Consider the following 20442-nt stretch of genomic DNA (forward strand, 5'->3'; position numbering starts at 1 on the left):
GGACATTTATCATTTCTTCTTCAGCCAGCTTTTTTTCTCATCGGTTTTCCAAAGTACACATTAAGCTTCTTCTGCAGCATTATCACACACTAATTACACATGGAAACCTACCTACTTCTTTCTTCATTACAAACAATTACACTTTCTGTAAAGTGCTTTCAATAAAACAGAAAAGAAAAGTGTGTTTTGTTTTGTTTTTTTATTCAAGATCTGTTCACATGTACTTAGCAAAGGTGAGTACACAGCATGAGGAAAGCCAAAAGCAAAGAGAGCGTATGAAGGTAATATTGAAGTAGGCTTCGTTTTGAAGTGGTGAAAGGCAAAGGCATGAGTGTAAGGTAATAAGGGGTAATGAGAGAGATGAAGAGCGGGCGGAGGACTTGGCTCGAGCAGGAAAAAGCAAAAAAGGAAATGCGAGTGCGTTTCCCCGCCCCCCGCGCAGGGCCGTGGCAGTGAGTTCGTGGGGGGTTCGAACTGGCGGAGTTCTGTAGCAGAGTCCTCGCCACATGTCATAAGCCAAACGACCGGCCAAGGGAATACTTAAAAAAAAGGACATTTATCTTTTCTTCTTCGGCCACCTTTTTTTCCCATTGTTTTTGCAAACTACACATTAAGCTTCTTCTGCAATAACACACTAATTACACATGCAAACCTACCTACTTCTTTCTTCATTACAAACAATTACACTTTCTGTAAAGTGCTTTCAATAAAACACAAAACAAAAGTAGCTTTTCTTTTCTTTTCTTTTTTTTATTCAACATCTCTTGATTGTGATTTTCGGGTAATAAAAGCTAATAAGAGAGATGTAGAGCGGGCGGAGGACTTGGCGAGAGCAGGAAAAAGCAAAAAGGAAACGCCAGTGCACGTCTCCCCGCCCACCAAGCAAGGGCCGTGGCACTGAAACGGCTGGCCAGAGAAGGCTTGAAAAAAAAGGACATTTATCTTTTCTTCTTCAGCCAGCTTTTTCCCCCATTGTTTTTCCAAAGTACACATTAAGCTTCTTCTGCAGCATTATCACACACTAATTACACATGGAAACCTACCTACTTCTTTCTTCATTACAAACAATTACACTTTCTGTAAAGTGCTTTCAATAAAACAGAAAAGAAAAGTGTGTTTTGTTTTGTTTTTTTTATTCAAGATCTCACATGTACTTAGCAAAGGTGAGTACACAGCGTGTTGGGTCTGGGCCTCTTTGCTTAGGCTGCTGCCCCCGCGACCCGGCCTCGGATAAAGCGGATGAAGATGCATGGATAGATGGACTGATGTTCCAATTGTAACATTATGTTTACAATGTTACAATTTCACATTATGTTAAATTGCAACATAATGTAAAATTGTAACGTTAAGTTTACAATGTTACGATTTTACATCATGTTACAATTTAATATAATGTAAAATCATAACATTAAGTTTACAATGTTACAATTGTAAATATAATTTACCCAATTAATTCTGTCATAACAGAAGTATGACTTCTCTGTGTTATTAATCCGTATTAATATTGTAGGGATATTAATATCCCTACAATATTAAGCATCAGACTTTATCAAATTTTCTAAAAACTTTTTTTGTTGGATAGTGTAGTGCAGCTGGATAGTGTAGTGGTAATACTACACATCTTTGGAGTCGCACGTTCAATTCCCACCAAGTATCCAGTAAGGGTCCTGGCTAGACCCCTCATGCTAACCAAAAATCCCTGGAATGGTGCGGCTACGTCTGCAGTCTCTCCGCTTGAATTTAGAGCTTGCTTGTTTGTTAAATGTATTATTTACTGTTTTTAGTTTACTCCATGACGGGGCTGGATATCGGGCGTCCTGCACCACCCATCCGGTCTGGAGCATAGCGAAACCATTTCTGCACTGTTTGAACGAAGGTGAACTCAGAAACTGCCCCCACCTGCTGAGTCAGGCCATCTAAGACAACAAAAAACCCCAAAAACAAACAAACAAAAAAACAGTAAAAAAGAGGGGTTCAATTAGAGTTCAAATATGAATAACCTCTCGCCAAAAGTCTTTAACAGCTAGAAAGCTGGCAAACTACTAAGCTGATCAACATGAAAGGCACAAGGTGGAAATCAGCAAACTGCTGCCTCACTTTGTTCACCTGTGCTCTATATTTCATGGTCCGGTTGGCTGCAGGACCAAACATTTGGCCTTACACCTTATTTCTTTATGTTTTGCTTCCAAGGTGCCAGACTTGTAGGTAACTTTTTACACTGACATGACCTCAGCAATAGTTTCCAGTCTTTCAACTTCCTTGGGCTTTGGCTGCTTTTTTACTCATTTTCAGTCCAGTCCTTCTACCTGACCATTTTCAGAGAACTCTAAGGAGCTTGGGGGAAAAAAGCAACCGGACTTCTTTAACTTTTTTGAAGACGTTTCGCTTCTCATCCCAGAAGCTTTTTCAGTTCACTGAAGCCTCATAAGAAAGTGACACAATGACATTTAGATAATAAAACTCGCCAAAAATGAACCTTAAGAGCACTGTCTCTTTAAATACCCTCTTTTGCTTGGTCTGCTCCTTATTTTTTCTCATTTTTTCTTACTTTGGAGGACCAGCAGAGCGAGGGCCGCTAACCTGTGGACATTCATGGAAGGTGACGTTGTGTCTGGAAGGCGGGTCCACATAAGAACTCAGATATAATATTTATATTTTTGTTCTAACCTGTTGAGTCCCTGGCAGCAGCCAATGGCAAGGTTGTGCCAGCCAGCAGGATGCTGCGGAGCTGCTGAAGGGCGGGGCTGGAGTCTGAAAGTAAGAGCTCGTTTAGACTCTATTCTGTGAACAGGCTTGCTCCCACGAATATGTGAATTCATCTGTAAAAGAGTTTAACTCTAATGCACCTGTTCCTCCTGCTCCCTGCTGCAGGGCGGCCTGTTGGACTACGAATGCCAGTGCGGAGCTAAGAAGATCAAAGAGGAGCTGTTGTTCTTGAACCTGCCAAAGTGAGTAACCTCAAATCGGTCCCCAAAGGCCTCAAACCACCACAGTTCAGTCGGTGTCAGTTTTGTTCATGTCATGTCCTCCTTGCGTCTTCCTTTGAGCCTCTCCTCTTTGTCTCATCTCTTTCAGTGTGCTGATCCTCCATCTGAAGTGGTTTACGTTCACTCCATCGTTCACCGTGGAGAAGAAGAACAGCCCCATTGTTCTGACACAGCAGCTGGTGATCAGCCAGGACACAGCCTTTACTGAAGAGGTAAGGGAAAAGGCACACCGTTCATTTCAAGTATGGATGGAGCCCATTTCTAAGCTAACGGGTGGTGCCGCTGCCCTCTCCCAGTAAACTGCTCGCTATTTGTTGGTCAGCGTGATCAGTCGTTTGGGCTCCTCAGCTTACAGCGGTGAGTGGGTGCTTTCAGACACATGTGCTGAATGCAGGTCAGCTTTGAAAGTTTATGAGACGTTAATAAGTGCGCCTTCTCCTCTCAGGACATTACGTCTGTGATGGCGTTCACCAGATGAGCGGAAGAGACGACGTCACAGACAGCCGGCTCACGTACGATGACGAGTTGGTCTGCCAGACCACGTGTGAGTCTGTGTGTGAGCAGCGGCAGAGAACAGCTTACCTGCTATTCTATAAAAGACAGGTGACGTCTCCCAGCAAACAGTCAGCATGTCTGTGCAAATATTCAGTGTAACTTGTAGAAAAACCCTCACACTCAGTTTATTTGTGTTTTTCTTTTTCTATTTCTTACTTTCTTTGCCGCACTAGAAAGGCAGCAGAGTCGGGACTCAGATCTGCAGCAACACCTTCATTGTTATTGTTATTATTGTTGTTAGTACTGTTGTTGTTATGATTGATATTGTTACTGTTATGATCAGTTTTATTATTATTATTATCATTATTAATTTTTTAATACATTTGTTTATCTTTATTATTATTAGTAGTAATGTTGTTGTTTATGTTGTTATTGTTATTATTATTACTGGTATTTTTGACATTATTATTATTATTTTGTTGTTATTGTCATTATTAGTAGAAGTAGTATTAGTTATATCATTTTTATATCAGCCTGGAGTGAACAACATGAAAGCATGGATCCATCCTCCCTCACATTCACAATTCAGGCTGCTGGTGTAATCGTGCGGGGGATATTTTCCTGGTACACTTTGGGACCTTTAAATGCTACAGTCTGAGTATTGTTATGACCACAGTGTACCCTCTTCTGATGGCTGAAAGTAAAAGGGGGTCCAGTACCGGTTCCGGTACCAGGCCTACTGACAATTTAACATAATGTAAAATGGTAACATCGTAAACATAATGTTACAATTTAACATAATGTAAATGGTAGCATTGTAAACATAATGTTACCATTTAACACAATGTAAAATGGTAACATTGTAAACAGAATGTTACCATTTAACACAAGGTAAAATGGTAACATTGTAAACAGAATGTTACCATTTAACATAATGTAAAATGGTAACATTGTAAACAGAATGTTACCATTTAACACAATGTAAAATGGTAACATTGTAAACAGAATGTTACCATTTAACATAATGTAAAATGGTAACATTGTAAACATAATGTTACCATTTAACATAATGTGAAATGGTAACATTGTAAACAGAATGTTACAATTTAACACAATGTGAAATGGTAACATTGTAAACATAATGTTACCATTTAACACAATGTAAAATGGTAACATTGTAAACAGAATGTTACCATTTAACACAAGGTAAAATGGTAACATTGTAAACAGAATGTTACCATTTAACATAATATAAAATGGTAACATTGTAAACAGAATGTTACCATTTAACATAATGTGAAATGGTAACATTGTAAACAGAATGTTACCATTTAACACAATGTAAAATGGTAACATTGTAAACAGAATGTTACCATTTAACACAATGTAAAATGGTAACATTGTAAACAGAATGTTACCATTTAACACAATGTGAAATTGTAACATTGTAAACAGAATGTTGCCATTTAACATTATGTTAAATATAACTAACGGATTTACTTTACCAAATGGACCATCCCGGCCTTGCCGTATTGGTCTATTTGATTCACCTTTATTTTTATTGTTTATTTTATTTTCACTTGCTACACATAGGACAGACATGACTGGGGGAAAGAAAGGGGAGAAAGAAAGAGGGAAAGAAAAACAGCAGGGAAGAGGAATGGTGATAAAGGGCAAAAAACAAAAACCAACAAAACAAACAGACAAAAAATATATATATCAGTCACTTCAACTCAAAGAAGTCCAGACGCTTTTCTTTCCAAGCTCCTTTGACTGACTGTTAGGACAACTTATTTATTGCAAGCATGCAGTACAAGAATAACTCGATGTTTCTGACTTTGCATTACGAATTGTTTACCCACTGACAAACATTTCAAATGAAATTAAATTAAAAAACAATTTGTGGTAACCTGATTTTAATTCAAAAAGAATCATTAACAACACTTCTTGTAATGGTGTCAAAATCAGCCCAACTTTTATTTTCAAATGCAAAAAGTAAAAGAAAATGAGCCAACATACTGGACACATATAATTGTCAATATAATTGTTTATAAACAATTATACTGTCATCATTGTTACAGATATGGAAACTTTATTAACAATTTGTCCAAGTAAAAAAATGCCCTGCTAATTGTTGGGGTTTTCTCTCCTCTAGCCCTTTCCTTTAAGCTCTTCTTTACATCCCCCCACCCCCACCTTTTCTTTTTTCTTAATAATATAACAATAAAAACAATTGGCTGCATTTTAAATGTGTCAGATCAATGTCTTTATTCAAGAATACAAGAAATGGTAATAGCTGCATGTGTGTTTGTGTGTGTGCATAATATGCATACTTTACTTGTTGGATCCAAATCCCACAAGGAATAAAATAAAACAAGAAGACAAACAAAAACAAAACAAAAATATATTTCTCTCCCCTCCCAGGTCAGGTTCACGAAAGCATTGCAGCTCTTTATTCCTCTTGTACAGCTCCAGAGTCTGTCAGCCAAAAAGAAACTACTGAGGTTCCAACACCCAGTGTTTCTGTAAACACAGATGAAAATGAACAGTCATCCACATCTAAAAGATTTGTAGATTCGAGGGACCGGTATAATACATCTAGTGTTTGTTTAAACCTCAGAACACAAAAAGGGAACAAACCATTGTATACAGATTTAAAAGTGCGCAAAGCAACGAACAGTCACCCTCTGAAACAGCTGAGGTTATCACAACCATTGTTTCTGTAAATACACAGGAACAGTCACCCACCTCAAAAAGATTAGTATATTCAAGGGACCAGTGTATCTACTCTGGTCAAAAGAATCCATGCTTCGTACTGATGTCCACAATTCTTTTTTATTCCTCTCACAATCATGGAGCACCGTGAAAACTAGAAACGAGTAAAATAATATCAATAGCACATATGACATCCATCTCAGCCACTTATTTCTTTTCACAAGGTGCACAAGTGCTTAACAAATAACAGCATAATGTTTTTACCGTGTACGCCTTGTAAAACCAGTAGTAGAAAAGTTGTAGATTCGTGCTCTTGTGGGGGAGACGTATGTTATCCACCACCTCGATAGCTAGCCGAGAGTTCGAGGGTCACTAGAGCCGCCGAGAACGCATGAACTACTTACGGTAGGACGTTTTGCCAAAGTAAGACGTTTTGTCAGAACACCGAGTCCTCAGGAGGATGCAGCCCATGAATTTGGACACGATCTCAGATGCACTTCTGGTGTTGTCATGGCAACCCACACAAACATTTCAGCGTCAGCTACAATGAGGCGGAGCCCTTACTGAAACACTGAGCTCAGGTAGAGTGAAAGACAACATTTTTCCGCATCCAAAACAGCAGCGCTGTTCCTGTGACCTCTAGTAAAGCCTCTACTTGGGAAAAGGGAGTCTTTCATCAAAGCATCCTGCAGAAGTTGAATAAAAATATGCAAATGTTTAAATGATGCAACTTAATGAAGGCTGACAGCAGTTGTACTATTTTACATTGCAGCGAACAGGGGTGACCATTAGTTTCAACGTTTTTCCAGCATTTTTCACATTGAAAGTGAAATAATATAAATAATGTCTCAATTAAATTGCGTTAATATTTAAAAATACAAAAACTACAGCTTTGTTCACAAGCCAATAAAAATGTACTTGGGCCAGTGGTAAATGAAAATAACACTTATTCAGCACCTGGTTGTTGCAGCTGCATCAGGACACCAGATGTTCAGCCTCCATCCTGTAGGCAGACTTATCCCCGTCTGAGAGGAGTCCAATAATGGTGGTGTCATCTGCAAGCTTAATTAATTTGACAGACTGGTGGTTGGAGGTGCGGCAGTTGGTGTACAGGGAGAAGGGCATAGAAGAAAGAACACAGCCCTGAGGGGAGCTCGTGCTGATGGTCCGGGAGTCCAAGACATTCTTCCCCAGCCTCACTGGTTGCTTCCTGTCCGTCAGGAAGTCAGTGATCCACCGGCAGATGGGATCAGGCACATTCATCTGGGAAAGCAATCCTTGAAGAAGGTCTGAAAGGATGGTGTTGAAGGTAGAGCTGAAGTCCACAAACAGGATCCTAGCATAGATTCTGCAGGACAAAGTGTAGGGCCATGTTGATGGCATCGTCTACAGACCTGTTGGCTCTGTATGCAAACTGCAGGGGGTCCAGGAGGGGGGCCGTGAGGGTCTTAAGATAGGAGAGAACCAGGCGCTCAAAAGACTTCCTGACCAGATGTCAGAGCCACAGGTCTGTAGTCTTTTCGTCCAGTGATCTTTGGCTTCTTGAAAGCTATATATGATATAAAAATTATATAAAAACTGTTAATCAGCAAAAGAAATGATATCATAGTTCTTATAAAGAAAGCCTCTATCAATCAAACACCAGCAGTGTAGCAATGTTGTTCACTTACACTGTATATAAAACACTGATTTTGGCTACATCCAGTTTTTACTGTATTATAAACATTTTTTACCATGAAGAGTAAAGTGTTTGGCATTTTTGTCATTGTTATTGAGCTCAGAGATCAGGCCCAGCCCAGTATCTACCTGGTTATGAGCAAGGAGCTGGAGGTGATAACTCAACAATAACCAGGCCATGCATGCATGGATGGATGCATGGATGGATCAGTTTGTAGGCTGTGTGTGGTCAGCAGCAGGCTGCTGGGTGTGGACCAAGAGGGAAAGCCCAGCATGTGAAACCCATCAGCAGAAGGCCAGAACAAAGGTGCACAGACAAACGCAGCCCAGACACTCAGGCAGGACGAGTAAAATAAATGGCAGCAAACACAGTATGATGTGGTAAAATGTGCTTTCTTTCACAAACAGATAGCACAAACAAGAATCACAAGAATCTCCTTTGTGGTTCTTGTTTTTCTTTTGAGTACATTAATAAAAAGTTGAAATAAAGTGGCAATAAAATTCATGCGCTGAAGACCACACGAAACCCTAATTCACCCTACTACCTGTTGCCTTCACTTTCCATTTGCATCCCTTGTCCACAGAATCAAAAATGACCCTTCTTCGCTAAAGATCGAACATAAAGCAATTGCATTTTAAATGGAAGCCCATTTTGCATTAAGAAACACTATCAGCAATCAGAAATTGTGTATATCAGAGTTCTCTGTTTTTACTGTCCTGAAAACTGCATTAATTCAGTGGATGCGGTTAGGTTCAAAACAACGTAATATAAGAGGGCAACCAATTCAATCTAAGAGGGATCCAATTTTTATCCATTCATGTACCAGCTACTGGCTTTTTGCTGTTATGTTCTCATATCGCGTGAGAGTTTATTTGCCAGGTGTCAGAAGTCTAATAATAAAGCTCCGGCACAACGTGGTCGAAGTTACCCGCATATCGGATCGCATCGTGTCAGTGAAGATCGACGCCGACCCGACCGTCCTACGGATTATCTCCTGCTATGCACCACAGACCAACTGCCCCGACGAGGAGAAGACAGAATTCTGGCGCGCCCTCGACGACCACCTGCAAACGATTAGCCCTGAGGAACACGTGGCGGTAGGCAGCGACCTAAATGGACATGTAGGCAAGGGGAGAGACGGATATCACCGATTCCATGGCGGCCAAGGATTTGGGACCAGAAACGACGAGGGTTGCCGGGTACTGGACTACGCAGAGGCCCACGATCTTGCCGTGACCAACACCTTCTTCAAAAAGAAGCCGGCACACCTCATCACGTACTCCAGCGGTGGCAGAGACACCCAAATCGACTACTGGCTAGTCCGAAGACCCCATCTCAGCCTAGTCACGAACGTAAAAGTCATACCATCAACCAATATTGGCCCTCAACATCGGCTACTTGTGATGGATCTCCGACTCAACCTTGGCCAACGACGACGAAGAACACCAACCACGACGGTGGAGAAGATCAAGTGGTGGCGCCTCCCTGAGGGATCCAATTTTTATCCATTCATGTACCAGCTACTGGCTTTTTGCTGTTATGTTCTCATATCGCTTGAGAGTTTATTTGCCAGGTGTCAGAAGTCTAATAATGAATAAAGTTCAGGATATGCTTAAAAACTCACCTCAGTATAGCCGTCATCAGAAGGAAGTGCGCTTCACTGACTCATCAACTTGTCTCAGGCTTTCCACAAAGTTTCACAGTTGACCTTAAAGTAAGATGCTGCAAGCTTACCTTGCAGTGTATTACTTTTTAAGGTCTAAAGACCTTAAAGTGCGCTATAGATTGAAGTGATTTGAACTGACAACAGGGCTAATTCAGCACTTCAAGTTAACATCAATAAAAGTTTTTAAATTTATTCTGATTTCCGTTTGTTTTCATTGCCTGTGCTATCTGTTATTTAGTTCAAATTGTGGGTAGATAATGCTGTGCTGTCATGTGACCTGTTCTCTCATGTGTGCCTTTCTCTTGTTTTGTATGTATTTCTCGTTTGTTATTTATTCCTATTTTATTCCTGCAATTGGTATGGAATTCATTTTTTAAAAAAATTGATCAGTGTTTTGAAATTAGATGTGATGAAGATGTGACCTTAATTTACAAAATCAACATCATGTTGGATTCAATGAGACATGAAACTAGTGCATGAAACAGGTCTCAGTAAATGTTCTCATAGACTGCAATACACTGCCCCCTGCTGGTCATTATAAAGTCTGCAGATGTCATTTGACATGAATGTCATATTTGTGAAACAAAATAAAGGACTCTGTAAAATAAATGAAAATCAAATATTTATATACAGAATATTTATGTACAAATGCTGAAAAAGACATTTGAACAAGATGCACACCCAGTAAAATTAAAAAAAAAAAGAAAAGTCAGTTTTATCATGTGACTATCATGCTGTCATTTCTGCACAATGCACTTTACACCAGATCAAAATAAAACACTGTGAGGTCGTTCTAACCGGAAGCCCAGAGAGCTTCGACAATGCAGCACAATGCCCTGAAGCATCAGCATCAAAATATACTTCAAGTACCAAAAAGTACTCATTGTGCAGAATGCCCTATTTTTGAATAGCTGGACATTTTAATTACTTTATCACCAGCTGTGACTACAGCTGATAATCAACCATGTTTCATAGGGATGTGACTACATTTAGAAATGTCACGCATTTTTAGGTATAAAGCAAAAGATGCAATGAAATAAATAAGCTATCACATATTAATCCAAATGAATTCACTGAAATACATCTGCACATTTCTGCAGCCTGACTTATTACACACGTGAACACAGTACACATTTGTTTACTGCAAGCTTGTTTCAGAGATGTGATGCAGTTAAATCTGTATGCGTCTGTTTCCTTGTAGTGTTAGTAGAGATGGTGAACCTGACACAATCCTGTGTTTAGTGTGAAGGAAACCAGTTAACAGCCGGTTTAGTGAAATTCTCTTGAACTCATGGAAAACTCATCGTCGTCTCGAAGTGAGCAGCTGAAGCGTCCCGTGTGATCAGAGATCCTCGTCGTCCTCGCTCACCATGACGTCGAGCTCTTTGTCTTTCCGTACGACGCTCTCTGTGATGAACTCCTTGTGCTGCTCCTCCAGCTCACGCAGCTCCGCCTGCAGGCGCTCCAGGTGGAGCACTCGCCGGTTCCTCAGCAGCCGGCTGGGGAGTGGGTTCATGTCGTTGAAGGCGATGCTGGTCAGCTTCCTGCATGGACACACGCAGGTGGAAAGGACTCGATCACCAACACAGAGGAACTGGAAACTGATCAGCTTGAGTGTTTCTGTTTTATGCTGCTTGATACTTCAGGTACTGCAGTTTGAGCAGGAAATACTGGACTGACTGGACCACATGTATCCGAGAGCTGCAGATACTTAAAAATCTTTAAATCGTTGTTACTGTGATCAGGGAAATTTAAACTTCTCACAAAATTTCAGTAAAAAGGGTTTGAAGCTCAAAGATTCAACAGCTACATCCGCTACACTTCTGAGAGTGTAACAGCTCGTAGATTAAGGCGGGTGGAGGCGAGTGCGTACCTGGCATTGGAGACGGTCTTTGTGAAGAAGCGTAGGTACTGGTAGATCTCCACGCTGTCGTGAATCTTCAGGATGTCGTCCTCTTTGTATTTGAACAGAGCCAGAGTGTATCTGAAGATCACCTGCAGCACAGACACGCATTTCATAACAGGACACTCACGCCACACAATTAATTGGAAACTTTGAGGAGGTGAGTCATAAAATTACTCTTTCAGTTGTGGTGCAGTTGGGCCCTTTACTCATTACAGCTCTGATCGATTTCCAATAAGCCACTTGGTTCCTCAGTTGCCAGATAATATTAACTTACTTGGTAGTTGAGCTTTAAGTTTAAATTAAACTTTTGGGTTGGATCTACGTGGCTGAAGCTGTTGTCAGCATTTATCCCTGTGTGGTATATATTTCTGTGTCTGAACTGTGATTTTATTTCCTGAGACAAACGATGTAAAAGCTGTGCTGCATTTGTCACATTGCAGAAACAAGCCCAAAGCCATTGTCCCGCTCATCGTCTGGATTTACGCTGCTTGTGGTAGACTGTGAGGTCGTTACTAGAATGATCTGCTTTCCCACTCCTATTTCATGTCACATGACAGTTCCCCATGCTTAGTAAACAATGTCTTATTACTCCTAAAATGTAAATAAAGACATCTAAAGGTGAAAACAAAATCATTTTTGTTTCCATGGACACTACTGTGGTGCATTCAAGTGTTGTCTGCATTTCTGTCATGGTGTGTTCGGGTGTATGGTACCTTGGTACCCTCATACAGGAAGGCGTCCCACAGAGGCATCAGGATGTCGCTGGGCAGACTCTCCACAAAAACCACCAGGAACCAGTTGAAGGTGACCAGAGAGACGTCAATGTTGTGATCCTCAAAGTGAGATGCCAGGCGAGGAAGCTTCTCCGCCATGAAGTCCTTCAGCACGCGCTGGTCCGCCTGAGCACAAAGACTCACAGAGATCAGCCTCACTGATCACTAAAACAGATCACAGCAGGCAAGCAGGTGAGTGTGTCTGCTGACCTGAGAGGCCAACCAGATTCTTGGTGTAGTAGTCCTGAGGCATGATGGCTTCCACCACTGCCACCAGACACCAGAAGGCGTCTTCGTCACTTTGGAGGACCAACAGAGCGAGGGCCGCTAACCTGTGGACATTGATGGAAGGTGAGGTTCTGCCTGGAAGGCGGGTCCACATAAGAACTCAGATATAATATTTATATTTTTGTTCTAACCTGTTGAGTCCCTGGCAGCAGCCAATGGCAAGGTTGTGCCAGCCAGCAGGATGCTGCGGAGCTGCTGAAGGGCGGGGCTGGAGTCTGAAAGTAAGAGCTCGTTTAGACTCTATTCTGTGAACAGGCTTGCTCCCACGAATATGTGAATTCATCTGTAAAAGAGTTTAACTCTAATGCACCTGCTCCTCCTGCTCCCTGCTGCAGGGCGGCCTGTTGGACTACGAATGCCAGTGCGGAGCTAAGAAGATCAAAGAGGAGCTGTTGTTCTTGAACCTGCCAAAGTGAGTAACCTCAAATCGGTCCCCAAAGGCCTCAAACCACCACAGTTCAGTCGGTGTCAGTTTTGTTCATGTCATGTCCTCCTTGTGTCTTCCTTTGAGCCTCTCCTCTTTGTCTCATCTCTTTCAGTGTGCTGATCCTCCAGCTGAAGTGGTTTACGTTCACTCCATCGTTCACCGTGGAGAAGAAGAACAGCCCCATTGTTCTGACACAGCAGCTGGTGATCAGCCAGGACACAGCCTTTACTGAAGAGGTAAGGGAAAAGGCACACCGTTCATTTCAAGTATGGATGGAGCCCATTTCTAAGCTAACGGGTGGTGCCGCTGCCCTCTCCCAGTAAACTGCTCGCTATTTGTTGGTCAGCGTGATCAGTCGTTTGGGCTCCTCAGCTTACAGCGGTGAGTGGGTGCTTTCAGACACATGTGCTGAATGCAGGTCAGCTTTGAAAGTTTATGAGACGTTAATAAGTGCGCCTTCTCCTCTCAGGACATTACGTCTGTGACGGCGTTCACCAGATGAGCGGAAGAGACGACGTCACAGACAGCCGGCTCACGTACGATGACGAGTTGGTCTGCCAGACCACGTGTGAGTCTGTGTGTGAGCAGCGGCAGAGAACAGCTTACCTGCTATTCTATAAAAGACAGGTGACGTCTCCCAGCAAACAGTCAGCATGTCTGTGCAAATATTCAGTGTAACTTGTAGAAAAACCCTCACACTCAGTTTATTTGTGTTTTTCTTTTTCTATTTCTTACTTTCTTTGCCGCACTAGAAAGGCAGCAGAGTCGGGACTCAGATCTGCAGCAACACCTTCATTGTTATTGTTATTATTGTTGTTAGTACTGTTGTTATTATGATTGATATTGTTACTGTTATGATCAGTTTTATTATTATTATTATCATTATTAATTTTTTAATACATTTGTTTATCTTTATTATTATTAGTAGTAATGTTGTTGTTTATGTTGTTATTGTTATTATTATTACTGGTATTTTTGACATTATTATTATTATTTTGTTGTTATTGTCATTATTTGTCACGGACCCGGTTCCGGGGACTCGGGGTTCGTGAACAGTGTGGACCTTTATTGTTATTAGTGTATTGGATGTATGTTTGCTGCACTGTGTTCTTGTGTTCAATGCTGGTGTGTGTATGTGTGTGAGGCTGGAGGATGAAGGACAGCCACCTGCAGGCCTGATGGGTGTGGCCCTGCCAGCTGCTGGTCACGCCTAGCTTACCACACACCTGCTTCTGATCAGGATCGTCGGGGGAGCTACTTAACAGAGCGACGGAGCTTCCTCCGGTGCAGGATCGTTGAGTTAGACTCCATGTCAGTGTTTCTAGTGTTGTTAAAGTGTATGCCTGCCGGAGTTGGTGCCATAACGGCTGTGTCTGTGTTTTTCCCCAGGAGGACAGCGGAACACAGGACGGCAAGACACACGGGGTGTGTGAAGGCACAGGGGCAGAGAGCACGGGATACCAGCACTTGGGAGAAGACACGTCACGGGAGTCGAGGGAGCACTTTTGGAGATTCAATTGTAACAGCAGTCTGGCGAGGAAGGAGCGGCTAGCCGGTCCAGCGGGCATGTGGTGTGGAGGTTAGCCGGATAACACGGAACCAGTCGGTTAAATCCAATAACAGACCTTTATTCGCCGTCAGCAACATTACACTTTATAAGCCAGGTCTCCTCGGCTGTACTCGTCCGAACCTACATGCGCGGGGATTGGTACCACCAGCGCCAGCTTGTCACAACAGTAAGTAAGGTGCTTTCTTGGAGCATGGAACATGAGCAGCATGAAATGGCTGCCGCTAACAACTCACACACCCACTACGAGACCCCCACAGCTACTACAATAGTTGGGCAACCCCCCCTAGTGGTGCTATAACCCAAAAGGTTTGTTACATCACCCCCCCGGCAATTCGCAGGCTGTCCTCAGCCGGACCCAGGTGACCCTCCTCCCGCTACCCTTCTTCACTATACATAGTTACATTAGGTACTAAGCAGGTTGTGGAGGAATTGTTAGACACCCTTACCTTATAGCATTGGTACAGTCAATAAACAAAATTAGTGCTTGAAGCAAACAATATAGAACATGCAGTATTACTGCCAATCCATCTTCCAGAGATGGTCATAGACAAGGGAAACAGTCAGACATACAACACAACCGGTCACTCAAATCAGTATAACAGAAAACCAAACAAAGGCTCTCACGGGCCACGATTACCAGGGCTCAGTGGAACAGAACAAGTAATCACCCCTTATGAACAGAACAATTACAGCATGTACATGTATGAAACCAACCCTCAGTCAACATTGAGTCTGTCCGTATGATGACGGTTAGTCCACCTGGTAGCAGTCCAACCCTCAGTGATTCTGGGACACCGGCGGGGTCTCAAATGATATTGTTCCCCCTTGGCCGGTGGCGACTCAGAGGCGCCCTCAGCGGGGTGCCCGCCTGCTCCGATATCCCCTGAACTCGGGAATGAGGGCTGTTCCCCCGTTTCAGTCTCATCCAGGCTCTCCTGGGACGAAGTCCGGTGCCCTGAAGGAGATGTGGAGTCCCAGGAGTAAAATGGCTGAACGTTCACGACGTGGAAGACTCCTGCGTCTTCACCAGTGTCAATCTTGGCTAATCTGTAGTTGACCTCCCCAAGCTTCTGAGTAACCCGGAGGGGCCCTGTAAACAAGGGTGCCAGCTTGGCCGTGAAGCAAGATTGAGCGTCCGATCGATGATGAGCTTTGACTTTCACCAAGTCTCCGACTGCATAGGTCATCGGCCGGCGTCTCAGGTCGTAGTAGCGTTTCTGCCTAGCATGGCTGCGAGCCAGTGTCTCCCTGGCTCGATCGTGGGCCTCCTGAAGCGACGCTTTAAGGGTCTCCGGATAGGGCATGGATGACTCCTCGCTCTCTCCAGACGGCTTAGTAAGCAAGTCAAGGGGTGTCTCCAGCTCCCTACCATACAACATCATAGCAGGGCTGAGTCCTGTACTCTCATGGGGGGCTGAGCGCAGCGCGAAACAGATTTGGGACATGAACTTATCCCACGACGCGTGCTTATCGCCCACGTATGCACGGATGGCCGTTTTGAGAGTTCTGTTCACTCTTTCGGTCGCATTAGTTTGCGGATGATACGCCGTTGTGAGGCGGTGGGTGGACCCAAGAGTGGAGAGAACAGAATCAAACAGCTCACTGACAAAAGGTGAGCCCCTGTCCGAAATAAGGTACCTAGGGGCCCCATGCCTAGCAAATACCTCGTTAATGAACTTACTGGCTGCCACTCGAGCCGTCGCATCCCGAACCGCACACACTTCGATCCACTTCGAGAAATAGTCTACGAAGACCAGTATGTACGAGTTCCCCGAAGCGGTGCGAGGTAGTGGTCCGACAAAATCGACCCCTGCGTATTCCCAGGGTCGCTGGGGCGAAATGGGGACCATGAAGCCCGCTGGCTTTCTTTGACTGGGTTTTGTGAGTTGACATACTGGGCACGACAAGACGTAGCGTTTAACTTCCGATGCCATCTTGGGCCAGTAAAACCTAGACTGCATTCTCGCTAGTGTCTTAGCAATCCCCAGGTGACCTGCTGTAGGGTGGTCATGATAATAACCGCACAGGGTACCCCGGAGAGCCGTAGGAGCATACAGCTTCAGCTCCTCCTGGGGCCGAAGACTGCGCTTATGTTTCGGGCCTCGGTAATAGAGTAGGCCGTCATTGACCACCAAGGACGGTGAAGGACTGGCGTCCGAACCCAGATTGGGGGAACACTCCAGGTCTCGGAGCCTTGGACCTGCACCTGGGTCATCTAACTGCAGCTGCCTTAGTTGTGTTCGGTCCTCTAACAAAAGGGGAGGCTGGGCACGAAGATCCATGCCCCACATGACAGCATGCTCCGGCAAGATTTCAATAGGAGGACCCTCTGGTGCAGGCAGTGGGTTGCGAGACAGAGCGTCTGGCACCCTGTTGTGTACCCCCACCTTGTGTACGATGGTAAAGTCAAAGTCCTGCAAGCGCAGGGACCACCGCGCCAACCGGCCAGTAGGGTTTGGGCGTGACATCAGCCACTTAAGGCTGTTGTGGTCAGTCAAGACCGTCACATGAAGCCCTTCCACATAGGGACGAAAGTGTTCTAAAGCCCAAATCACAGCCAGACACTCCTTTTCTGGCGTAGGGTATGGTTTCTCTGCCTTGTGAAGAGCTCGACTTGCGTAAGCGACCGCTACTTCCCTACCCTCTGCATCCTTCTGCATTAAGGCCGCCCCCAAGCCAAGGTCACATGCATCCGTATGGATGAAGAAAGGCCGGGAAAAGTCAGGGAGTGACAGGACAGGCGCTGTCGCAATGCTCTGTTTCAGGAAGTCCATGGACTCCTGACACCTGTCATCCCACTGAAAGGTAACATCCTTCCTTGTCAGGGCGTGCAGAGGTTCTGCATGGCGAGCATATTCCTTTACGAATCTGCGGTAGTATCCCGTCAGACCGAGAAACTGCCGCACCTGTTTCATTGAGGACGGAGTTCTGAACTGCATCACAGCCTTGATTTTGTCATCGTCCGGTTTAATGCCATCCGGGGTAACCCGGTAGCCCAGGAAGGTGAGCTCCTTTAGGCAGAACTGGCATTTCTTAAGCTTCAATGAGAGACCCGCAGACCTAAGTCTCTCAAGGACCTCCCGCAGGTCCAACAAATGCTGTTCGAAGGTAGGGGACACAACCACAATGTCGTCTAGATATACAGCACATGTCTTGTAAACAAGGCCGCTGAGGACGTTGTGCATCAGCCTCTGAAAGGTGGCTGGTGCGTTGCAGAGGCCGAAAGGGAGCACGCGAAACTGAAACAGCCCACAATGGGAAACAAAGGCTGTTTTAGGACGTGAGTCCCCTGAGACCGGCACCTGCCAGTAACCCCTCGCCAGGTCCAATGTTGAAATGAATCGACCTCTTGCTAGGAAGTCGAGAGACTCATCGACCCGCGGTAAGGGGTATGAGTCCTTCCGAGTCACCTGGTTCAGCCCCCTAAAGTCCACACAGAACCGTGGGTCAGCGCCCAACCTGTTAACGATCACGACAGGTGCGGCCCAGGGGCTCATGGACGGTTCAATTATGCCATCTTCCAGCATTTTCTGGACCTGCTCTTCAATGAGTTGTTTCTTTGCAGGGGAGGTGCGGTATGGGGGGAGGTTAATAGGCCTCGCATCTCCCGTGTCGATCACATGTTCAGTTAAAGACGTGCGGCCCAAATGACCATCAAACATGCAGCTAAATTGTTCAAGGAGGACAACTAATAGTTCTCTCTGACTATCTGTTAGGTTTGCCTCCAGAGCTTTGGTCTCCAGCGAGGGCTCTACCATGTCAAGCGTCATAATGACATTATCATCGCTCAACAGATCAACTGAGCAACCCTCCTCTTCATCCGCGCCTGGGCATGGACTGTCGTCCATAACTACGGTTCTCGAGGGGATGTGGATTGTCAAAGAGGCCCTGCTCATAAAGTCCATCCCTAAGACAAAGGGGGACGACAAGTTGCGGATGACAGCAAACCGGTGATAAAACCTTTTGTTCAAGAACCCTATGGGCAGCCATGTAACACCCTCCGGGAGACAGCGAGCACCGTCTACTAGGCTCACCGGTGGACCCATCCACTGGTGGGTCCTGCTGGGAGACAAGTTGTTCTCCAAAATGAGTTCAGCCCGCACAGCAGACAGGGATGCCCCTGTATCTAGCGTAGCGTTCACTGCCACTGAGTTGAAGTTAATTTTGGCTTTCAGTGGGGTGTTCCAGTGTGCTCCAGACTCTACATCTTCCATGTGCCCCACAATGCCTTGCACAATCTGGTGGGCATCATGCGGGCGAGGCATAGTTTGTGAATGGGGGGAGGGCTGCCTCATTAAAATGTCCTCCCCCCCCCGGGGGTTTCCCGACTGCTGACTGGCCGCACGAGCTGCCGGCAGTGAATCCAGCCCCTCAGCATCGGCCAGTTCCAGGCCCGGTGGTGGTCCTGGAAGAGGTCGGTGGGAGGTTGCCCTGGGTCTGGCAGCACCTCGTTCTTTTGGGGCAACCCAGGTGCAACTTGGGCACGTGCGTGTGGTAAACCCTGGGCGGGAGCATTTAAAACAATGTGGTTCTCTCGCGCTTGCAACACTAGGAGATGAAGTAGGGGTTGAGCGGCCAACTGGACCTAAGGCTGTGTGGAGCTCGTGCGCGCGAAGCAGTAGGTCCATAACCGACGGGACCGGCGTACCGTACAACGCAACCCGATATTTCTCCAATGAATGTTTACATATGAGCTCGATCTGTTCATGCTCCGGCGGCGGGCACCTTAGCTTATTAAACTCACCGAGCATGTGAGCTACAAACGTTGGGAGGGGCTCCTCTAGTGATTGGACGCGATCGAGGATGCCCCGCCAAACATGCTCTTGGTTATCAGCTGACACAAACACTGATTCAAAAAGTTGGTAAAAATGTGCCCATGTAGTAATGTGAGAGCTGAGGGCCCTAAACCATTTACTGGGCTCTCCCTTGAGGAAGTGAGGGAGCTCACTCAGAACCTGCGAGTCGGTTAGGCGCAGCGACGATCTGTAGCTATCCACTGATTGGAGCCACTCCTCTGGTGACACTCCGCCGTCACCAGCGAACACTGGGGGCTCCAGCTTGGCCTGGTGCAGCGCTGCGGCGATCATCCTCGATGTATTGCAGAGTTCCGCCGACTGACGCTGGAGAAGCGGAGGGGGCTCTGTGTTAATCCCTTTCTGCGTGAATGGCGTGGAAAAAGCCACTGGGTTGGGGGTTCTCTGAGGAGGTGTTTGCTCCCCCGGTTCCCCTCTCGCGCCACCATCCAAGTGCTTCAGAAGGCTCTTTTGTAGCTCCAGCGAATCGTGCAAGCAGACTCGCAGTTTCTCCACCTCTTCTTGCAAGCTTTCCACCTTAAGATTGAGGTCATGAGGGGTAGAGCGAGGGATGATGTACTTAGTCAGGCTGGGAGCTTCAGCATCTGAGTCGCAGCAGTCTCCCTCGCTGCCTGTGTCTGGGTGGGACACCATTTCAAAAGTATGGCCGAAACCACTCTCTCTCTCACAAAAGTTATGGCAAAGTGAAAGAGCGTTCCCACAGAGTACCTAAGCGTTAATATCCATCAGACAGAGAGCGTCCGTGCACACTCTGATGCTTCACACAAAACAAAACGTCCCTCTGGATGAACACTGAGTCAAAGTCACTGTAGCGTTAGCCTTAGCTTTAGCACCGCCGATGTCGTAACGGTCCAATAGCACTGAGTTAGCGGTCCGACGGACCGTACAGTTACTCACGGAGTACTCCCCCTCGCAGGCGAGCGTGTCAAGCGATGTGTCGGCGCTCTTCCATGCCTGCAAATGTCGTTGAAATCCCGGGGGGTCGGCTCCTTCACGGGGTCCTATCGGCCCGGCCAATACAGCCAGACGAAGAGAAAAAAAAACACGCCACCTCAGCCGAAGTGTCGATCGTTGAAAAACACGGGAAAAACATCCGAGCCCACCGTCTGTCGGTCCGGATGAC

General features: G+C 45.3%; 1 protein-coding gene across 1 annotated transcript; it reads right to left on the minus strand.

The window, feature by feature from the left end:
- Window positions 1-10883: 10883 nt before the first annotated feature.
- LOC146717007 (TBC1 domain family member 2A-like) lies at window positions 10884-12602 on the minus strand. Its single transcript, XM_085470861.1, has 4 exons — window positions 12443-12602; window positions 12161-12357; window positions 11415-11536; window positions 10884-11085 (listed from the first exon to the last, which is right to left on the minus strand). The coding sequence occupies exons 1-4, from the start codon at window positions 12600-12602 to the stop codon at window positions 10884-10886; spliced, it is 681 nt and encodes a 226-aa protein (XP_085326987.1).
- Window positions 12603-20442: the final 7840 nt, after the last annotated feature.

The sequence above is a fragment of the Copadichromis virginalis genome, linkage group LG2 (assembly GCF_057382275.1).
Source record: "Copadichromis virginalis isolate Kocher_CV1m ecotype Utaka linkage group LG2, C_Virginalis_male_GT1.1, whole genome shotgun sequence".
Taxonomy (NCBI): domain Eukaryota; kingdom Metazoa; phylum Chordata; class Actinopteri; order Cichliformes; family Cichlidae; genus Copadichromis; species Copadichromis virginalis.

Excerpts from the sequence above, each read along its gene's own strand:
- LOC146717007 (XM_085470861.1), bottom strand. The coding sequence starts at position 12,602 with ATGTGGACCCGCCTTCCAGGCAGAACCTCACCTTCCATCAATGTCCAC. Across the intron at positions 12,358-12,442 it reads CTACTACACCAAGAATCTGG|TTTGTGCTCAGGCGGACCAG; the intron begins TTGGCCTCTCAG and ends TCTCTGTGAGTC. Across the intron at positions 11,086-11,414 it reads AAGACCGTCTCCAATGCCAG|GAAGCTGACCAGCATCGCCT; the intron begins GTACGCACTCGC and ends GTGTCCATGCAG.